General features: G+C 41.1%; 1 protein-coding gene across 3 annotated transcripts in view; it reads left to right on the forward strand.

The window, feature by feature from the left end:
* Window positions 1-14,360, forward strand: part of CYRIB (CYFIP related Rac1 interactor B) — a 96,414-nt gene extending 82,054 nt beyond the window's left edge. For all 3 annotated transcript variants that reach the window (XM_084201535.1, XM_084201534.1, XM_084201536.1), the window contains 9 exons: window positions 3,085-3,206; window positions 4,878-4,983; window positions 6,002-6,138; window positions 6,756-6,833; window positions 6,926-7,042; window positions 8,189-8,268; window positions 9,391-9,517; window positions 11,096-11,166; window positions 13,586-14,360. In XM_084201535.1, coding sequence (XP_084057661.1) covers window positions 3,085-3,206; window positions 4,878-4,983; window positions 6,002-6,138; window positions 6,756-6,833; window positions 6,926-7,042; window positions 8,189-8,268; window positions 9,391-9,517; window positions 11,096-11,166; window positions 13,586-13,649 — 902 coding nt within the window. In that variant the 3' untranslated portion in view covers window positions 13,650-14,360. The remainder of the gene's footprint in view (window positions 1-3,084; window positions 3,207-4,877; window positions 4,984-6,001; window positions 6,139-6,755; window positions 6,834-6,925; window positions 7,043-8,188; window positions 8,269-9,390; window positions 9,518-11,095; window positions 11,167-13,585) is intronic.
* Window positions 14,361-22,293: the final 7,933 nt, after the last annotated feature.

Consider the following 22,293-nt stretch of genomic DNA (forward strand, 5'->3'; position numbering starts at 1 on the left):
AGTGTATATTGCATCTAGTGCAGTAACATTCTGATTAAACACAAATTAATTTAAAGGTGAACTCCCATATACTTGCAGAACCTCAGTCTTTTCTTACTATTGCATTAAAAATAGTAAAGTTGCCCTGAATAAACAGGGCACAGCTGCTGTGGCCAGAGTATCAAAGCTCAGAACATGTGGGTTCAAACTGCACAAAGTCATGAGGATATATTGTCCTTAAATAGTTTCTGTCTGTGTTGTGCTTACTGGGTTTGTTCTTTCTATGGAAAGCATTGCTGATAAAGGCACAGCCTTGTGGTAACCTTGTAGCAGGAATTTAAATGGACAGGGGAGAAGGGAAATCCATGAAATTGTATATCTCCTTCATCCTTCTGTTTGGATGCCTGGCACTGCTGGCTGCTTTTTCTTAGCTGCCAAGAGTAACTCCAGAAGTGCAACTCCCTCTCCTGTGGAAGTCCACAATTAGTGATTCTCAAGTGAAGGTCCTGTAGCTTGAGCCCTCAGGTACATACTGAGGGGTGCTATTCCCATAGGATGGGACCACTGCCTCCATCTTTTCAGGATTGTAGCAGTGCTTAGGAAGAGGGACCTCTCCCTCTTTTTTCCCTGTGATGGGCTTTCAGAATACAATGCCCTGACCAGCACTGGGAAGCAAATAAGCCAATTTTGCTCTGGGTCAGCCAGCATTAAGCCCTGAAGATGTTTTATGTCATGCCATTTAACCCTATTCTAATAGCATCTTAAATTTTTTGTGAAAGGATTATAGAATCATTTAAATTTGCTTTTTAAATTTGGCCTATTTTTAGAGATGGCAGAGGAAATGAGTTGGGACAGATCAGGTTTACAGATGTTTTTTATTGGAGAGGACTAGGTTGACCAAAAATGAAATACATACCAAAAGAAATAACTCTGTACCTACTTGATTTTCAAATAGATTGATGTCTAGAAATTTTTAATAATTGAAACAAACAAATAAAAGACCCCACCACTCCAACAAATTAAGAATCAACCACTGATTTGTGTTTCCTGGAACATTTTAAGGAAATGAAATACAGTAGTTGGCTGTTTACGTCCTACACTAAGAGAGGTGATGATGGTGTTGATTTGCCTAGCCAGCTGTCCAGTGAAAGCCACTAAATTCATATCTGGGAGATGATTTTCATTTCTAAACATTGAGGGTTGTAGTACTGCAGCTGTTCTGCTTGTTGGTGGGTTTTGAAATGAGGAGCAGGAATTCTTTTGGGCCATTCTGCTCTGCCCCTCCCAAACTTAAAAAATAAACTCTTCTTACTACACAGGGTAAAGAAAAAATGGCATGAAAAATTAAATAGGCAGGAGATGTTCTCAGTGTGAGACAATCCAAGTGACAAGTCTTGATTGCATTATTTAACAGCACAATCTGGAATGCTACAGAGCTTCACGTCTTAGTCTGTATTTCACTGTAACATTTCATGTTCGTGCATGAACTGCTGCCAGTCAGCTGGTGCTTCCCTGTCTGCTCTTTTCCCTCATTTTTTGTCTTCATTTCTTACAGCAGTCTTCAGCAGCTTTCAAAATTATGTGACCTTTGTGATGATCTGAAAAGCACTGGCCACTTTTACTCAATGCCTAATCAATGTGGTGCTCTTTTATTTATTTATTTTTAAAGGAGTGACCAGGTTCTATTTAACCTGTGCTAATTCTTGATGTTTCTCAAAATACCAGTTAAACTGTTGCAAGGTCTATATATAGGCATATTTGCTAATAATGCCCACTCTTTATGCATTAAACTATAAAAATAAGAAGTATTAGCAAAAATTACAGCAAAATCCAGACAGGCAATATATATGAAATCTAATTTCTCCTAATACAAACTTTGTTTTCTCTTATGTTTTTCTAGTGTGTAACACTAAGATACTGTGGGAGTTTTATTTCAATTGTAAAGATGTACCTAACTTCCATGGAAGTTGTACATATGGATCATGGAAGAAGCACGTCTAAAAAGACATTTTCCAGACTCTTCAAACTGCACAAAGTCATGAGGATATATTGTCCTTAAATAGTTTCTGTCTGTCCCTATAAAAAAGAATCTATTGTTAATACCCTCATTTTTGGCATTGGAAATAATGGACTAAAATACAGTGATATTTATTCCATAACGTATTTCACCCATGTTAACAGAGAAGTGAGGTTTTTTTACAAGAGCTTTAGTAACCAGCAGTTTTTTCTTTTTTTAAAATATGAATCTAAAAGGAAACTAACCTTGTAGTTTCCATCAGCATTCTAAAAGAAAAAAAATTTGGTTCAGGTAAACCATGTCTGAGATACTTGTCCTAGGTGATTGTTTTTAATGGTTAAATCTTTTGTTGATTCTTCTCAAAACATACTTCTTACAGAAACACATTTCTTTAAAAATGTTCATGTAGCTTTTTGAAATTATGACCCAATATACTTTTGGGAAGCCCTTAGCCAATTAGAAGAAAATGGGAGACAGCTTATATCTTTAAAAACAGGGGACAAAAGAAAAATGGCCTTTACAGGCTCACACTAGATTTTTTTCTTCTCAACTCTGATTGTGTGCTGAGTGCAGTAAAGAATATGTTTTGAGAATTAAATATATTTAGAAGTAAAATATATGACTCCTTTTCCAAGCAGTTAAAGATGAGGCAGACAAGATGGAAAATAATCTGATGCAGTGTTTCTAGATATTAATAGACATGGACACCTCCTGTGCTATCTGCAGTGAGCGTGTCTTTTGAGTGCTTACCTAAGTTTCTTCCAGTGAGCCTCTGCTGCACCCCAAGGTGAGATTATATGATAGTCATAAAGACAACTCATCAGAATTTCTTCTCCTCCCTCAGTTTTAAATAAGTCAAGAAGATAGAATCCAGGTGAATTTTTGGGATGGTAAAAGAGAGGCTACTAAAATGAATACAATTAGTCTCTTGGAGTTCCTTATACATTGTAGTAGCTCTTCAGAGAATGAAAATTCTTGATGAGTTGCTGCATGAAGAATTTGTCCCATAGGTGATGGTGTGCCTATTGAATTCCATGTTGTTGTTAAAAATAAATATATATATACATTTAATATGTTCTGCTGTTTAGATGCCCAACCTACAGAATCTGAAAAGGAAATTTATAATCAGGTGAATGTAGTGTTAAAGGATGCAGAAGGAATACTGGAAGACTTGCAGTCATATAGAGGAGCTGGCCATGAAATACGAGAGGTGAGCTAGAGCGTTTCAATTGTGCACAGCCTGTGGTTGTTCATTGTCTGATCCTAACCAAATACTGCTGGGGTTTAACTTTGCTTGCAGGAGCTGTTTTGGCAGAGCATGTTGTCCTTTAAAATCACTGTCTTGAATTTCTGCTCTGGAATGTTTCTTTTTAACAGCAAAACAGATGTTGCTTGTTTCAATCATATTAATCCACATATGTAATAGTCAGAGTTTTTGGGGTATTATTAATATTGATTTTTCTTTGTGTTCCCACATAAGCTCTTCTTGAATTAATAGTCAATTTGGAAAGAGTGTGGTGTGACTACAGTGCAATACTGAGTAGTGTTGACATCCTCTTGTATGGTAACTGGAGAAGCCTAGTTTGGTAATCCTAACAAAAAAGGCATCTCATTTCCACTCCCTTTTAATTGGCTTTTATTTACTAAAGTAGATGTTTGTAACAGAAGCAAAGTTCCTGTACAGAATGTCATTCAAATTTTCCTTTGTTTAATAAAGGGTGGAATAAATATTCTCCCAGCCCCCTTTCTTTCTTCCTCACATGCAGCAATGGGGGCTGCTTTGCTCATGAAGGAAGGAGTTTACTCACTGTAACTCCTTAAGAAATAGTATTAGATAGGAGGAGTCTCTATTCACTCCATAGCAATTTGAGATACTCAAAGCCATTCAGCTTTGAGAGTTTTTCTCTCCATGGAATAGACAAGGTAGGTTTAAGAAGGATGACTGTGTCACACAAAACCCTTAGGAGGGGAGATAGCTTACTTGTTCTTCAGGGAAGGAGCATGTTCAGGGACAGGCTGTGGGATCAGGCAGGAATGTGTGTGTGCAGATGCCATGGAGAAATGAGAGATACTCCTCTGAGAGGAGGTAGGCATGGCAGGAAGGAAACTTTCTGGGACTAGGGAGGAGTGTGCTGCAAGCTACAGCCCACAGTTGACTGAAACAGTTCTTGAAATCAAGAACTTGACAGTGAAAATTCTGCAGGAGAGTTATGAGCATTTTTATTTCTGTTTTCTTAGTGTATTGTCAGTTGCTAACTGGAGAGGTTGAATTTAAGGTATTATATGTCTGAGAAGTTTACTGTAAAGACAAAGTCTATAAATATATTCTTCAAAGCTGTGGTATATGCTATGTACTGGTGGTATTTTTGTTGTTGATTATGCTTAAATGTTCCTGCTGTAATAGTTAGCTTGAATTTTTCAGCAATTTTTTTTCTTTGCAAATTTGGGAATTAGTGATAGATACCAACATTAAGATGAGGCTTTGATCACTAATTTTTCTTTTTTTTTTTTTTTTTGCTTGGAGTAAGCACAGTAAAGTTGTTAATTTTAATTAACTAGGTCTGGTTATGTAAATTTTCTTATCTGAATAATTTGATTTTTAACCATTTCTTTATACTCTCTCCAAGTTGTTTTCCTGTTCAGGATGCTTACTTTCAACACAAATTTTTAGACCTTTTTGGAGCAGACGTGGGTTAGTACATGCTTGTCTCTCAACTGAAAACTTCTTAGTAGGTAGATATTTAATTATTAGCTCTTCAAACAATTGTCTTGCATAGGTGTTTTGGTTTTTTGTGTTTTGTTGTTTGGGGTTGTTTTGTCAGTAGTGCATCACTTATTCCCAGTCCAAGCATATTTTTCTCCTCTCTTTTTCCAATTTAAGGCAATACAGCATCCAAATGATGAGAAGCTGCAAGAGAAGGCATGGGGTGCAGTTGTTCCACTAGTAGGCAAACTAAAGAAATTCTATGAATTTTCTCAAAGACTAGGTAAGTGGAAAGGTGTTAACTTAGGGGGTTTTTTCCTCTCAATTTATTAGTATCTTTGGCATATTCGGATGTGATCACATCTAGGTCAACTCCTTTGTGGGAAGAGCTCATATTGCACAGATTCCTCCATACACTGGATGACAGCAATCTTGCTTCAGTGGATATCTGAGAGGGGAGAGAGAATGGGATCATCCTTGTTGCTCTTCCTCTACTCCTTTAGTAACTCAGGCAAGCAGTAACCAGCTGATTGACTGGATATTAATGAACTAAATAATCAGGAATTAATTCTGTCAGTGTTTCTGATACCAAGAGTACTTAAAAGAGTCTGTATTATTTCTCCCTAAATATCAGAAATAATTTGCTGTGTGGAAGTGCCTGATCTTGGTTCATACACATGCAGTACTTGAGATGGTGCTTCATGCCTCTTCTGAAACTCACTGATGTGATGACTATGCTGATAAAACCTATGGGACTTGTTTTTTCACCAGCTTTCTGTTGTTATCTCACTTTTAATCAAATTTATTAACATAGCTTGTATAAAATGTGTTTAAAACATGGCAGCTTGTTACAGGCAAGTTCTGCTTTTTAAAATGGATGAGGTGTTTTTTTCAAGAAGATGAAGAGGAAGCTGGATTATAAATTTATCTTAAATAAGTCGTGAATTCTGCTTACAGCTATGTGCCTCTTGAATTCTGTGATCTCCTAAAGGCTGAAGTCTGCCAGCACAGGTTATTGAAATATGTTCTATACAAATGTTGCAGACAAAGCTTGAGTAGAACTTCTCAAGAAGTTTTTTTTGTGGCTGTCAGTGCTGATGTGACCTGGTCTGCACAGCAATTTGTATGTAAATATGACAGCAGTTGACACATAGATGAGCAATTCATCGAGTCCCTTTATTATTAATCACCATGTATTTTGGCAGCTGTGTGTTTTAAGTCTAGCATGCAGAATATCAGCCAGTGCTGATCCAAGGAGCAGGTGCAGTTGTGTGTTGCAAACTCCTCTCCTGTGCTTGCAGAGGCCGGGCTGCGGGGCCTGCTGGGCGCCCTGACGAGCACTCCGTACTCCCCGACGCAGCACCTGGAGCGAGAGCAGGCTCTTGCTAAGCAGTTTGCAGAAATTCTTCACTTCACACTCCGATTCGATGAGCTCAAGGTAAGAGCTTGTAATCAGAAGGGCTAGAAAAAGAAGCCAAGTATGTTTACTGAAGCAGTCTGGGTTGTGTTCTGTTCTGGAATAGAATGTGCAGAGGATACTCAAATATGCAATATGCTTGGCTTGCTCTTGTGACCTAGAGTAAGATTAAACTGGAAAGCAGATGAAATATCATATTAGCTTTAGGCACTTGTATTTCAGTTCTCATTAATCACGTTTCTTCACCCAAATTTGGCATATCTCTTGGGATAATGCTGCTGCTTTTAGCTTGTGCTAAAAGTCCGTAGTCCAGCTATTTTCTTGCTATGTGCAAAGAACTAAGCTGAATTAATTTGCTGGTCTGATCCTTGGAGTCAAATTAGCAAATCACTTTTTTTCAACCTACTAATTTCCAACTTGTATCTAGGAGATTGTTCCTTTTCTCATTCCTGTTAGAGCTTGTTCTGAATCTGAGAAAAAAAGCTTTATGTTGTGCTTACAAGTTCCAAACATGACACAGGCCTTTTTGTTTCACTTTAGGAAGTTGAATATTTTCTTGTTGGGTGTATTATATTTTATAAAAACTTGTCCTTACTTTTCTTGAATTTGTCACAACTCTCTTGCTTCCATATCCATAGATGACAAATCCTGCTATACAGAATGACTTCAGCTACTATAGAAGAACTCTGAGCCGTATGAGGATTAACAATGTCCCAGTAGGTAACCCTTGGATAAGATGAGATGAATTCTGCTACCACCTCTCTTCTCCATGTAGAGAACAACTAAACCCTTTCTTCTTTTTTTTTAGGCAGAGGGAGAAAATGAAGTAAATAATGAGTTGGCAAACAGAATGTCTTTATTTTACGCTGAAGCGACGCCCATGTTGAAAACCTTAAGTGATGCCACAACAAAGTTTGTGTCAGAGGTAAGAGTATAAATTTATGGCTTGGATAATGTGCTTCACAGCACTACAGTCCAGACATAATGGGCAACACAACCTCCACCAGGCTTAATCTGGCATCTAGGAATAAAACTTGGGGTTTGGAGCCTCAGTAAATGTAATGTGTCTTTCCCAGATGCTATAGAGTTAGGGACTCCAGCCAGGCACTTTGTGTGTGCATCCCCAAAATTTAATGGATAGTGTCACATCAGCAGTGATGGCTTTCCTCAAGCAGGGAGCTGGGACAGGTATTTTACCTGCACTATGGTAGTTGTTTAGAGCAGAAATTTCAAAAAATTGAAAGGGAAACATCTTGATTCTATCTGTTTGAAATAGGGAATGCAATTGAAGAATGCTGCTTCCTCTTCTCCTTCCCAAGACTCTTTTGTTACACTGTGTAAAGTCAAGTATACTACATTGTTGCAAAAGGGAGAAGGAACCTGAACTGGAAAAGCATTTCAGCTTTTGACAGCTTCAGATGTTGTCACATGCCTATTTATCCTTGACTACCTAAGTAAATATTGGTTGTAAAATCCAATCACTGCATGTACTGTGCTTGCCTTCTGGTAACTGTGATGATTTTTGGTTTACATGCAGAGAATGCTCACTATTTCTTAGTAGATAATAATTTTACATTAAATGATTTGTGCAAAGTTACATCTGTCTTTTAATGGGTTTTTTACCCCCTGATTTCTGCTTCATGTTTGAAATACCCTAAGGAAACTGTCTCTAATTTTATATTTATTTGTGATAGTTTTCTGCCACAATTTTAAGTTTTGCTATTACAGCAGATGAATATATTTGGCTATAGAAATTTTTGTCTTTGAAGGAGCAGGTTAGATGGTGATTCCTTCAAAACTTTCCACAAGTCAGTCATGTCAAGGGTGTAGTTCCTTGGCTACAAACAAGCAGGCAAAACCCATGTGGTAGCCTTCACTCTGTAAATTGGTAATCTATATGATAACATTTAAAGAAAAAAAACAGTGCAAGACTACCTGACTTACCATAGTTGTATTGATGTTTTTAATTGCTCCACATTACTATGCCAGCAGATAACTGATTTGACTTAGGTTTTGTAGTATAATATTTCACAGTAATTGAGTTGTGGAAACTGTTCATCTTCTTTTGCAGAATAAAAATTTACCGATAGAGAATACAACAGATTGCTTAAGCACCATGGCCAGTGTGTGCAGGGTCATGCTGGAAACCCCGTGAGTACCAACACTGCTTGGGTTGGGTGTGAGTCACCTCTCTGTTTCAGACCCGACCTGTGATGCATAAAGAAATATAATTGGAATCATTAGGAACTCTGATGTTTCCTTTTTACCAGCCTGGTTGTTTACACTGACATGAAACCACCTTGTTTCATTTTGCCAGCCACGGAAAGCGTGCGGTCTACTTCTCTGAACATATTAATATTTAAAAATAGAATGGCTATGGAAGCTAGACAACCTCTTGGTGCTCTTTATAAGTGGTTTTCTCATGTATTATTCAGAGAAATAGGTTATTTGAGCATGATTGCCTAGGGTCTCCTGAAAGAGGGGCTGTGGGCAATGCTCTGGACGTTGTGTCCTTGCTGACTGGCCTGGCTGATTTCTCTTAAAAAAGGACAGTGCTCCTCTCAGGGGAATTAAGAGAAAACTTCTAGGCATGAAGGCAGTCAGTTGTCTTCTGTTTATTTGAGAGGCACTAGGAGTATGACCAAAGTCACACTAATCTTTGCTTATTTATTTTAATGTGCTTCTTCTGTGTTCTAAATAGTTTTTTGTTGGTAAAATTACTGGGGCATGAGCCATGTCTTTTTAAACAAGTTTCTGTCCAAATACCACAGGACATTTGTTATAGCGTTTATTCTCTTACTCTTCTTAGGAATGGACTGTTCCATTGAAAAAAGCAGTTAAAGGTTGTCTAGTCACCTGTCTTTTTTTTTTTTTCTAAGTCAGAAATTTGGGTGTATATTAGAAGATGGCAGGGAAAAGTGTAGGAAGCACTGGAGTCTAAGTTAGTATGTATTGTTTTAATGTTTTTCAAAATAAATTTCTTTTAAATGTAAAAATTTTTAAAACCTATTGTTTTAGGTTTGAGAATTTTTATTAATCTTCAGGTAACTTTGTAAACAATCATCTGACTTTGGCAGGTTATTGAAAGGAATAAAGAAAGCTCTCAAAAGTTTGGGGTTTTAGATTTGGTTGGGTTGGTTTGTTTTTGTTTTTTTTTTTTTTTTCTCTGAGGATTTATTGTAGAATTTTTCTCTTAAATCTTAATTTGGGTGTTACTAATATGTACTGTTATCTGGTGTTTCATAGACAATAAGCTGTGTTTTTCCATTCCAGTGAATATAGAAGCAGGTTTACAAATGAGGAAACAGTATCATTCTGTCTGAGGGTAATGGTGGGTGTCATCATACTCTATGACCACGTGCATCCAGTGGGCGCTTTTGCCAAAACTTCAAAAATTGATGTAAGTTTACTGTTGCTAAATAGTCTCGAGTATTTAAATTGTGTGTAGGCTCCTTTTCTGTCTTGCAGATTCTAGTAGCAGATGTATACACTGTGTTGGTGCTAAACACATAGCTGTGAGCAAAAATGTATATTTAAGTAGTGAGAAATACAAACTAGGCCTTCGGACATGTAAGTGGGTCATGAAAAATCTGTTTTTATGTAATTCAGGTAGTGTCTAGAAATACTTGTAGGCAGTGGTTGTGATGAAAGATCCAGATCACAAAGTAACAATGGCCCCTGGCTTGTTCCTCACTGACTGATGAACAGCTCAGTTCACCATCCTCCACACTTTGAGTTTCTAACATTCTACTCTTGTTTGATAGTAAGCCTGTGGAATACATGCTAATGTTACTCTGTGGTTTTGTGGTTATTTCAAAGGGAGTATTATCCCACTGCATTAACTGCAGTTGGTCATTATTTCACTGGCTGAATGTAATAATTCTTAATGGATTTATGATAAACATGTATTTTTGCTCACAGTTCCATATTTGTTTTTAAGGCTGATAAAGCAGAGCTTGAAAGTTGCATTCACTAAAGTTATCGTAGAATGGTTTGGGTTGGAAGGGACCTTAAAGATCATCCAGTTTCAGCCCCCCCTGCCATGGGCAGGGACACCTTCCACTAGACCAGGTTGCTCAGGGCTCTGTCCAACCTGGCCTTGAACACTTGCAGGGATGGGGCAGCCACAGCTTTCAAAGACATTCTCCCTCATCTTATCACTACAAGCTCTTGTAAAATGTTTCTTTCCAGCTCTCTTGTAGCCCCCTTTATGTACTGGAAGGTGCTGTGAGGTCTCCCCAGAGCATTCTCCATGCTGAGCAGCCCAAATTCTCTCAGCCTTTCCTCCCTGGAGAGGTACTCGAGCTCTCTGATCATCGTCATGACTCTTCTCTGCACTCACTCTGGCACAGCCATGTCATTTTTCTGCTGGCGACACAGAGCTGGGTCCGGGTGGGGTCTTAGAAGAGCAGAGGTGGAGAATCACCTCCCTTGCTGTGCTGGCCACATTTCTTTTGCAGCCCAGGACAGTGTTGGCTTTCTGGGCTGCCAGACCACTTTGCTGGCTCATGTTGAACTTCCCATCCAACAACTCCCCTAAGCCCTTCTCCTCTGGGCTGCTCCCACTCCATTCCCTGCCCAGCCCGTGTTTGTGCTTGGGATGCCCTCATCCAGTTGCAGGACCCTGCACTTGGAGTTGTTGAGCTTCACAAGGTTCCCAGATCCCACTCTCCAGCCTGTCCATGTCCCTCTGGATGCCTTCCCTCCCCTCCAGACTGTCAGCCACACCACTCAGCTTGGTGTCATCAGCAAAGTCACTGAGGATACACTTGATGCAGCTTTTTAAGTAGCTAAGCCAGTCTGTGATAGGAAGATGTAATACTGAAAGCTTAATTCCTTTCTAATATCCAGAAAATGTCTTTACAGTGCTGCTATTTTTAAATACTTATTTTTCATCTTGTACATACTGAATATAAAATATTCCTGTAAACTCAAAAGATATTAGCATGGAAAAAACTGTAATTTTTTTAACTCCTAGATGAAAGGATGCATCAAAGTTCTTAAAGACCAGCCTCCTAACAGTGTAGAAGGCCTTCTAAATGCTCTCAGGTACTCCTTTTTGTTTCTTGGGTATTTTAATGTTTTGATGTGAGTTTTCATGAACTATCCAGGTCATTTTCTTTGCAGCAAAGTATTCAGTGACTGTTACAGGGAAAGGTGAATGTAATTATTGCAGGCTTTTCTTCTAAAAAAGAAGTGTCTTGAGACAAGGATGTGTGAAGAAACCTCTGTGTTTTAACAGGGTTGTGAATTTGCAGTTGTTCATTCTAAGATAACCTCTTCCATGCATTCAGGTTAAGAATGAGTTAGTATGGCATAGTAAGTAACTAGAAATTGCTCCTTTTCAGAAAGAACTAAAGGCATGAGTCTCTGCTGTAGAATTGATGAGACAAGAATTTGCCATATTAATTGGAGAAGTAAAGAAAAGTTAAAAATTCAGTATATTAAAGCTAAAACATGCTAATTTTGGGGTGTAAAGCTGTATATATAGTCAGTCACGTGTTTGTTGCGTGGGTGTCCACACATGGGAGAAGTGGCAAAAAGTGCAAAAATGTGATAGGCAGATGAAGTCTTTGTTCTTGTCCATGCTTGGAAAAGTATCATTACTTTGGTAACAAATAACTGGAACTGGGTGTCATTACTCATGTGCTTGCTTGGAATGTGGAAGCTTTAATTTCTCTTGTCTGAAATTGTGCAGTTGTGATTTGTTTTCCTTATCTGTAGTGAAGCTGCTTTAATTTCACTTGCCCTCTCTTTATTTTTTTGTGTCATGATGTGGTAAGGAGTCAAATAATGTGGTATTGTAGGTGGGTTCTTTTGCAAAGTTGGTTCAGATTATTAGTTAAAATTTAAAAAATCCATGCCTAATTTGAAACATCATGTGATTATTTCCATGCTAAAATCACGTTTGTCTCTAAGCTTCATAACATGATCAGTCTTTGAGATGGTGAGCAGTAAAAACACCGGCTTCCAGAAGGAAAAGGCTGCATTGGCTGCATTCTGACTAGTTTATTGTGATTGCCATGATCTGTTAGTAGATAGATCTATTAGCTGCCATGATCTATCTTGTTAGTAGCCCATCTTTCCTGTCACTGCTGACACTATGAACGTACATGGAAGGTGCACTTCAGGTGCTCGCTGCACCGAGCAGTGACATTCACTTTTGGTTAATTGCACAGTTAACTTTGTGCTTAGCAGTGTCAATCCAGTCCATGCTCTCAAGCTGTGCTTTCCCTGCTCCAACCCTTTCCCTGCATGGATGCTATACAGTCCTGGTTTTGTACATTTGATTACTCTCTGGGTAGGATATTTAAATCTTTTCTAAACCACCTTTGGAATTGTTAGGAAGAGATGCAGGGGTGAGCTGCTGTGTGCTCATGTGATGGAAAAAGGTTCAAGATGTCATTGTGACAAATTAAATCGAAGTCTTAGATTCTGGAGGAGTGAGAAGTCCTTGTGTTTTTCCAAGAGACCGATAATGTGTTTCAAAAACAAATGGAAGGTGGTACAGGATTTTGGAGGGAGATTAGCTCTTTGTAATTTCAAATTCATCTGAGTATTGTAATCGTGTTCATCTTTTTCACATGGGCACAATACCAAGTGCAATAACTTTTCAGGATTTTGGAAAATCTTAGGCTGCTTGTTTGTTGAAAGTATAAATTACCAAAAGTGCCAAAATCTACAGTATTATTAACTTCCAAGTTAAAAAGTCATTATATATTTATCTGGTGAGGAAGTAAAATAGTACTGCAGTTGTGGATAGCAATGAAAGTGCTAATTTAACAGGTTAAATTTAAATTACAAAGTAAGTTTTATTTGCTTTTAGAATAGTTAGGAAGGAAGATCAGGAAAATTAATCACACAAAAAGTCTGCAATGAGGATATCTTCTAAAAATAGATATAACTAAGTTTTTTATAGTGATTTAAAAGTATTCTGTTATCCTAGAGAATTTTGAAAGGGTAAGGAGCTGAAATAAGTATATGTGTATGCTCTTCAGTTTTAGCAGCACAGTCACTTAACTAAGCAGGAAATTAGGCTGAAAAGTGATTAAATCCATTGTCATTGAAGCATCCTGGGAAGGTTTGGTCACTGGAAGTTTTCATGTAGAGTTTCTCAAGCTTCTTATTTGAAGATGTTTCCTGTGGGCAGAGCCCTCAAAGTTAGTCTGATGGAAAATTACCAGTCACCAGTGCTACTGTGAGCTTACTGTAAAAGGCAATGTCCAGCTGAGGCTTATTTTGAGCTCCCCTTGGTGCAAGGCTGCTAGATTCTAGTTCTGATTGGCAATATCATTTTCTGCTCAGAATGTCTGACTTGTGTTCTCGGTGACCATGGAGTGGGTGATGGTCCATGGCTGAGGGTTTTGCTCTGGTACAGTTAGGTTGAGCCATAAACAAAGAAATGACACATTTGTAAGCTAAAGTGCAATAGCATTTATGCTCACCTTGACTTTATTTCTGTGTTTAGGTACACAACAAAGCATTTGAATGATGAGACTACCTCCAAGCAAATTAAATCCATGTTGCAATAACAATTACCTGGAATTCGCACCTGCTGTAGACAGTATTCTGCAATGACTGAGATGCACAGATTTTTTTTTTAGTGATTGCAACTACTATCTCGTTCATTCTTGCTTTTTATTTTCTCTCTTCCTGTTTACTCTTTTTTTTAATCACTTCCTTGTACCTAAGTAAGCTCAGACTTCTTTTCTGTGCCAAATCAATGAAAATTATCAATTCTGGAAAGTATTTCTACTTTTCAGAATAGCCATCCTAAGTGGCAGCTAATTATGCGTTGCATTTGGATTTCTCTGTACTGGGGAAAGATTTGTGACTTGAACTAAATATTTTTAAACTTGTGGTTTTTTTCTTTTTTTGAAAAACTAATATTTAATATTGCTTCTTCTGCATGGCAAGACTGCCTACTTCTGCTATTTAAAAATCCCTTGATGACTTCATTTTCTATTGCAGCTTATTTTCATGTGCAACCATGAGGAAAACTAAAGGCAGATTTGTTTAAATTAACTGTGTTTGTACAAATGGTACCCAACACAAAAGTTTTTTTAAATGAGTAAAAACTGTTTTGTTTAAAAGTTACGTTTGCATTTTGACTCATTTTTGTAAGGATGTATGTTGTATGTTTAACCTTTAATAACTAACGTTAAACTGTGGTGTGTGCGTAGCAAAATTACGTATGCATGTTCATGTCAAATGATTGGCTGTGGATAAGATAATAAAATCAGCTTTCATTTTTCTAAGTGTGGTTTGATTTACCAGTATTTTGAGTGAGATGTCTTCGTGCTCTTTGGATTTTTACAAAAAAATAAATTTATAAATTTTATATAGTGAAAACTCTGCTGTTTCATTACCAGTAACCAGTTGCCTAAGCCACTGATTTAAGCCTGGTGTGTTTTAGGGTTCTTGCTCTCCACTCTGTGCTGCTTCCCTCTCCTTGAAAATTATTACTCAGGTAGGGTTTGTGGTGAGGAACTTGGTGCAATCCATATAGATCCCAGTGGACATTGCTGAAGAACCTGCATCTGGGCTGCCCATGCTGCCTCCTCACACAGCCATCAGAAATGACTCTGCACATTGGGCTCCCTCCACACCGCTGGTGGGGAGATGAACTCCCCTTGCTCTGTACTGGTGTGTACTGCTATGCATCTAGGTATTTGTTCTGTGTAAAATCTGAATAATCACTGCATGCTAAATAATGTTCCTTCTTAGGGAAACAATTTATAGCAACAAGTCTTGCATAGGTTGGTGAAAAAATTAAAGCTCTTTTGGGAGGGACAGGATTGAAGGGGAAAAGTTACAGCCTTTCCAAAGGACGTTGGCAGGTTGGAGAGATGGGCAGAGAGGAACTGTCTGAAATTCTGCAAAGGCAAATGCAGGGTCCTGCACCTGGGAAGGAACAGCCCTGGGCACCAGCCCAGGCTGAGGACTGACCTGCTGGAAAGCAGCTCTGTGGAGAAGGACCTGGGGGAGAGCAGCTGTCCCTGAGCCAGCAGTGCCCTGGGGGCCAAGGCCAGGGGTGTCCTGCAGTGCATTAGGAGGAGCACTGCCAGCAGGTCAGGGAAGTGATCCTGCCCCTCTGGCCCACCTGAGTGATGTCTGCAGTTCTGACCTCCTCAGCACAAGGCAGACAGGGAGCTCCTGGAGTGGGTCCAGCACAGGGACTGGAACATCTCTCTCTCAAGGAAAGGCTGTGGGAGCTGGGTCTGTTCGGTCTTGGAAAGAGAAAACTGAGAGGGGACCTCATCAATGTCTGTCTGTCTGTAGGGAGGTGTCAGAGAACAAACCAGGCTCTGCTTGGTGGTGCCCAGCAAAGGACAAGAGGCAATGGGCAGAAACTGGTGCCCAGGAATTTCCACTGAAAATAAGGAAGAACTTCCTTACCGTGCGCTGACCAAGCACTGGCACAGATTGCCCAGGGAGGGTGTGGAGTCTCCTCAGTGGAGTATCCATGAACTGTCTGGACATGATCCTGTGCCATGTGCTCTGAGATGACCCTGCTTGAGCAGAGAGATTGGTCCAGATGACCCACTGTGGTCCCTTCCAACCTCACCCATTCTGGGATTCTTTGAGAACAAGAATTGAGAATGACAAGAAAACTCTGGGAAATGGCCTGTTTTGCACTGATGAGCAAACATGAGCACTCCTCGTGTGTGGCACCATTGTGACATGAGTTGTCAGGTTCTGGAAAGAAGACTAGAAACCTGCAGGCAAGTGTGACAGCCCTCAGCTTTATTTGGGGGACAAGTAATGTTTTGTAACTTTGCATAGCATGCTGGCTCCAGGTAGAATGTATCAGTGTGACCATGCTTGATTTCCTATGGATATTCCTTCTATACCATCAAGAAATGTTTTCCTTTTTATCTTTTCTTTGTTTTGAAAAGAAGAAATCTGCAAAATTGTAATTCATGACACTTGAAGACTTTGGGGGAGGTTCAGGTGTGTACTGTGGGTATCTTGGTCCATCTCTCTTGGGTCAATACGATTTTTCTTTCCAGCCAAAGATGCTTAACCAAGGTCTCTGTCACAGAGAAACCAACCTATGTGCTTTGCTGGCCACAGGAAGAAAATACTCTTGCTTTGCCATGATACTACTCTAGTCCTTTGGGCAATATCACAGTTGAATCAAGCTGAGGAAAGACAAAACTGGATTTGTTTGGGGTTTTTAAAAAGAAAAACAAATCTTTCCTAGAATCATGTGAATGCTACAAACTGTATACAGCTGACCCTTCTACAGGGATATGAAAGGGAAACTGTCCTCATCAGGTCATCACCCTGAAGAAAAAATTATAATTTAGTGTCAGCCTTGTTGCTGTGAATGCAGTTAAGGAATAATAATCCCAGGAGGAGCAAATCATGCTCCTTCCAGTATTATTTTTTGTAAGTAAAGCTTTCTAAAGGAAAGCTAATTTACAGAGAATGGGTTTTAAACACAACTTTTGTATTTGACAATTTTTACTTCTGATTTTATTGAAAAACACTTGAAAGAGTAAACCAGGCCTGAGTGATGTTGTGGCAGAACCAGCCATACAGCAGATTTCTTCTTTGTCTTGCCTCAGTGGCTGCTGCCTAAAACAACACAATTTCTTCAGTCGGCTGTTTTGGACAGATCTTCCTTTCTGCTGCCCTGATGGCATCTTTGCTTTTAAACATCGTTGTTCTTGTGGTCTGAGAATAATTGGAGCTTTTCTTTTTTCCCTCTGGCATTTGTGTTTTGCAGTTTCTCTGTGTACGCCGCTGGGATCTGAGATTAGAGCTGGCTTGCCTTGGAGTTGTCTGGCCCACTGCTCCACGACTTTCCCCACTCATGAGGTTTCCAAGAAAACATTCATGCCATGCACCAGGCATCAGCTGTTTGAAGTTTTGAGCTGAAACTGCTGTGTGTTCCTGCTCAAGCTTTGGTGCTTGTTCCTTGCAAAACCATGCTTTGATCTTGCCCTCTGTTTGATCTGTGCCAGCGGACAGGAGAGCAGCTGGCAGGCCTGGGACTAAGCATAGGTCACTAAACAGACCCTATGTAAGTTCTGGGGGGAAATTTGCGCTGTTTGGACAGCACCACCCTGTTGTGTGTGATAGCCTGTAATTTGGGGGGGCTGGGCTGGCTAGCACTCCATGGTTAAAATAAATGCTGTGCTCAAATTAGCCATCCTCCCTGTGCTGTGAGCTAGTGTAACCAGCCTGTAGCTGTTGTGGGTGAAAGGCCTTCTCCTCATGGTGCTGTGTCTCTGAGTGTAAACACTACTGCTCCTTTCCTGTGAGCCTCAGATTCCAGGCACAGATGGGTCTTGGGGGAAACATCTACAGTGGTGTGTGTCCCAGACAGTAGAGACTGCATGGCTGACAGTGTGTCCCACAATTGGAACAGATCTGGAGCAGAGGACCCTGAAATGGCCTTGTTTCATCTGGGCTTGGAGCATTCCAGTTCATCATTCTGGATGAACTGTCCTCTGGCTCTTTCTCCTGGCTTGCACAGCCAATGCCAGCATGTCTTTCGCAGCAGGGATGTGATTGCTCTTCAGACTGCTGCTTCACTTGAAGGTTGCTTATCTTCCTTTTCTTTGGGTTTGCTAAGCTTGATGTTGTCTTTCTGTCTCTTCAAAGAGTTAGACTGGTGAAATAACTAGCAAGGAATAGTTAGGGCAGTTGCTGCGAGTTTAAAGCTAGTTGTGGATTTGAGGAGTGTGTCAGTAGGAAGTTCACTGTGATGGTTCCCTGGGTGCTGCAAACACGAGTAGTCACAAGTCCTGTTGGATACAGGAGGCATCCCTGAGGGTGTATTTTTTGGCTGTGGTGTTGGGGTTGCTTATTTTTCAAAATCTTGTGAAATAACTCTGTGAAGCAGCTTCTTTTGTCAGAACAGAAAACTAGCTCTAAATTACCAAGCTGCTTGCTCTTTCTTGCCATTTTGGACTTCTTACCAGCCTAAGTTTTCTGAGCCCTTCTCCCAAGCCCATTGTAATGCCTGCTGGCAGATCAATAGTAGCAGTTCAGGGGCAGTGGAGCAAGGACTAAAGCAATCCCAGTATAAAGTTCATGGTATCGATTTGCATATGAATTTTGTAATGAATTGCTATCACACAGGATATTTAAAAACTGGGTGATTGCAGCCAACTTGGTGTGATCTGGCCAGTGGTCTGGTTCCCCCTGTGCTAATGACCCTTTCAGGCTGGTTTCATCCCTCAGTTTGATTACTGTGGTAAAGCTGGCTGGACAGGGTTACCTCTTCTGTCAAGGGTACAACAAAGGGCTGTAAGGTATAAGCTGACCCTGTCTCTCACATCTGTGTGATGCTGTGGACTCTGTCACAGCTGTAGCAGTGAGAATTGGGCCTTTGTGGGGTTCTGTGGGCCACTGGTGAAGTTACCAAGTTACCACATGTGTGTTACAAATTACAAGATTTGGCCAAGTGGTAGAATTGAGTTTTCTCAAGGGGATCTGCCAGATTAAGCACTGGTCTTCCTGATCTCCTGGACATATACAGGGATACCATGTGCTGCAGAAAGATGTCAGATACAGCTGACACTGCTGAATCACTTCAGCCCTTGGATGTTTTGTTATGTGGATTCACTGCTCTATTCCACCAGCAAGTGCTCAAGTGCATGGTAGGCTGGTAACAAGTTACACAGACTTGGTGTGTTGTGAAGATGCTTCCTGAGGCTGCTGTTGGATGTCAGTGGTCCCAGAGCTCCCAGGGCCACACTTCTAGGTTTTCCTCAGTTGTCCTGCTCAGTCATGTGTTTTACAGCTGCAGCTTCACCCAAGACCCTTTGTCTTTCTTTTGAAAGCATTCATCTTACCTGTCTTATATATGCAAGTGTGTTGGTGCTGTCAGTTATCTTCCATGTGCTTCTAAGGAATCATTGAGGACAGTTCTTAGGATGGCTCATGAGACCTCAGTTTGTGCAAGAGGAGTTGGACAAATTCAGGAGGTGTATCTGTCTTCTCCCCCCAGCAGTGGGCTGTGAACTGCAGCAGTCTGCTACCCCCTGCAGATTCCTGCCCCAGGGCCCTGCACTCCCTGCTCAAGCTTGAGCCCTGTCTGGAGTCAGCACATTCCAGCAGGGATCAGAGGTAGTGGACAGTAGTTGAGGGGAGGAGTTACAAGCACCTGGTGACCGTGATGGTGAAGTGAGAGGTAGGAGTGTGGTGCCCTGTCCTGGCTCCTGCTGTGGGGTTGCCTCAGAGGTGGCAAATTCCTGTTTGGAAAATCCCAAGGTCTCCAGAGGAGTAGTTCTCTGCATTCTCCCCTTCCTTGCTATTCAGGCTATATCACTGATGTCCCCACCTCAGAAGCAGGGAGAGCTCCTGCTGCCGGTGACTGAGGTGACCTCAGTGGTCATGGTAGTGTAAGAGCTGGGCTGGCAAGAACTTCTGTCTGGCCTGATCTGTGGGCTGACCCATCTCTTCCTTGGATGCAGGCAAGGAAACAGCTGATCTGTTTATTTTGTCCTTGCTCCCTATGTTCCTGCATTGTGTGATTTCACATGTGCCTATTGTGTCAAAGTGGCTGAATGATGGGCCAGCGTCCAGGCTTGGGAAAGGAGTATGTGCACACATCCAGCTCATCCAGTGGGCTGGAAACACACCCACTGTGTGAAGGGGCACATGAGATTTGTCCAAGTGCAGGGTAGAGAGAGATGAGCTGTTGCAGTATAAAACTGATGTCCCCATAACCAGCTATGTGACCCCTGATCAGTATTGGTGTAATTAAACAGTGTTTGGGAGTGCTTTACTGTAACAAGTGAGCTTAAGTAATGTGGCCATCCTAGCTGTGCTCTTTCTGCTCTTTCTGGTTTTAAAGCAGTTGCCTTTATCCTCTTTAGTACCCTTACTGTTGTTTTTAAGGTGATAGATTCTACCTTCAGTACTGTACCCCTTTGAAATTACTTGTAGTGCTTAAATGTGAAATGCCACTTGGAGGCCCAAGCTAGAGATGCTTTCTTTTTTTGTCAGCTGATTGACTGTTCTGGCTGGAAGAGTGATGATTTAATGCCACTGGAAGGAAATTTGGCTGATGTCATGAGGAGTTTCCTAACACTTTTCTTACGCTAACATCTTGCGAGAGAACTGTAAGAGGGTGGCTCCTCAGAGACATTTAGTCAGGATTGAATAAAGGACAAGAGGTGTCCATTAGGAAATGTTACTGCATTAAAGTGGCCCAGACTGACTGACAGATCTTTTTCATCTTAAATTGAAGTTTGCACTGGAAATTATGTTTATGAGGTGTTACTGCATAGGCAATTTGAGGCGTCAAGATCCAGAAGCTGGGAAGCATTGAACCAAAACATCCTCCACAAAGCATCAATAATAACTGAAAATATAACTTTGACTGGAGTGGCAGAAAGCTTTCTTTTGTATTGTATAAACCAAAAAACTGCTCCCAGAAAAGCTGCTGCATGTTGGGAAAGAGAAAGCAGCCATCCTGAAGATGGCAGTGATGCTCTTCTCAAACAAGCTCTATTTACTGGCGGAGCACTGCTGTTCTTTGAGAGCGACTGTCCCACCCGCAAACTCTCCCTCCTATAAATTACTGCAATATTGCTTTTCCCTTCAAAGACTCAGTGATCCATTGCTCTCTTTATTTCTCTCCCCATTTTGACACATTAACACAACTCGCTTCATGCTCTGGCTTTGCAGATGAGGAGCAGTTGAAGCGGGGCCGTAATTGCGTGTCTGCTCTCAAGGAGGGAACGCGTTTCCAAACAGAGCGGCCCTGGACTCCAAAGTTGTGCCTCTGCTGATCTGCAAGTCTCTAAAGGATTTTGAAATATGCTGTTAATCAAAAGCTAATTAAACATTTTAATTAGTTTTTACAGTGTGGGTTTTGTTATAGAAGGCTCTCTCTAGGTTCCTGTCGTGGGTAGCTCTTGCTCAGGAAGCAGAGCAGGAAGGTTTCAGTCGGTTGCTTAGCTGAAGGACACTCAGCCTCACAGGCACCATCATCTTCAGTGTCTGTCCCTCTTCACCTACAGCAGGGAGAGCTGTGTCTTGTCAAGGAGACTTTGGGAATGATGCTGTTCACAGTTCATCAGCTGCTTCCCTCCAGCTGAATGTTTGCTCCATACTTGGCCGGCTCACAGCCCCTCCCGTGTTTTGGACTCATATTTACCCTTCAGGTCTGAGTCCTGGTCTCTGCAGCCCCAAATAGCTCCCCAGCAAAGGGATGGCTCATCTGGGACTTGGATCTGGAAATCCTTAAAAGATCCGAAGAGGGAACAAGCCCAACCCATCTGCTCAGGGGATAGATTTATTCTGCAGCCTAGGGAAGCTGGAGAACAAACCATGGGAAATTTCTGTTGTCTACAGAACCTAGATCAGCATTTGCAGTTACTACTATAAAGTGCTCTGTGCATCTCTGTGTGTACATCTCTCTCGTCTCCTCCTGTGCTGCTCTTGCCAGCCCTGTAAGGTTACAGGTAAACCTGTGCTGCAGGTAAGGGAGGAGCTGATACTGGGCACTGCAGGGATTTCTTTAGCTTGCTACACCTCCCTCCCACCCCTTGGCTGGGGCTTTTGCTGGATTCTTATTCCCCAAAACTGTTCGGTGTTTTTGTTTTGGTTTGTGTTTTAAATAATGTCACTAACAACAGCCACAGCTTGAGACTGCACACAATGAGGGAAATTTCTGGGGTCTGATTAGCCTGAGGCTGGGAATACCCACACTCACTTTCTCCTGTAAAGGAAGAGTCCTGCTCTCTGAATCTTCACTGTGTTTTGGGTCTGAGCAAGCGGCCAAGGCTGTGCTGAGACATCCAGAGAGTGACTGCGAGGGGCTGTGTAAGGGGATCGGAATTTGCTCAGTCTGCGCCGCTTCCTCCTCAGCAAGGCCTTGGAGATGAAGGAGGGCTGCTGGAGCCAAGCACTGGGCTGGGTTTTGGGGACACACCAAGGAGGGGCAGGGGCAGCAGACAGCCTGAGCCCCTCTTCAGACACAGCCTGAAGCTTTGGTAAACCACACAGTGCCTGAGCATCAGGGAGCAGGGCCCTGGACCTAAAACAGTGTGTGGCCAAGTCATTGATGAGATTTGAGATTCCCTTTTTAAGGAGATTTTTGGGCAAGGATAACAGATATGCTGATAGGCACAGTGTAGGCTGTAAGCAGGGAAAGCAGACAAATCTACATTGCGTGAGTTTCTGAGGGTGCTAATCGACCTGTATTTC

Source organism: Fringilla coelebs, assembly GCF_963513975.1.
Source record: "Fringilla coelebs genome assembly, chromosome: 1".
Classification (NCBI taxonomy): Eukaryota; Metazoa; Chordata; class Aves; order Passeriformes; family Fringillidae; genus Fringilla; species Fringilla coelebs.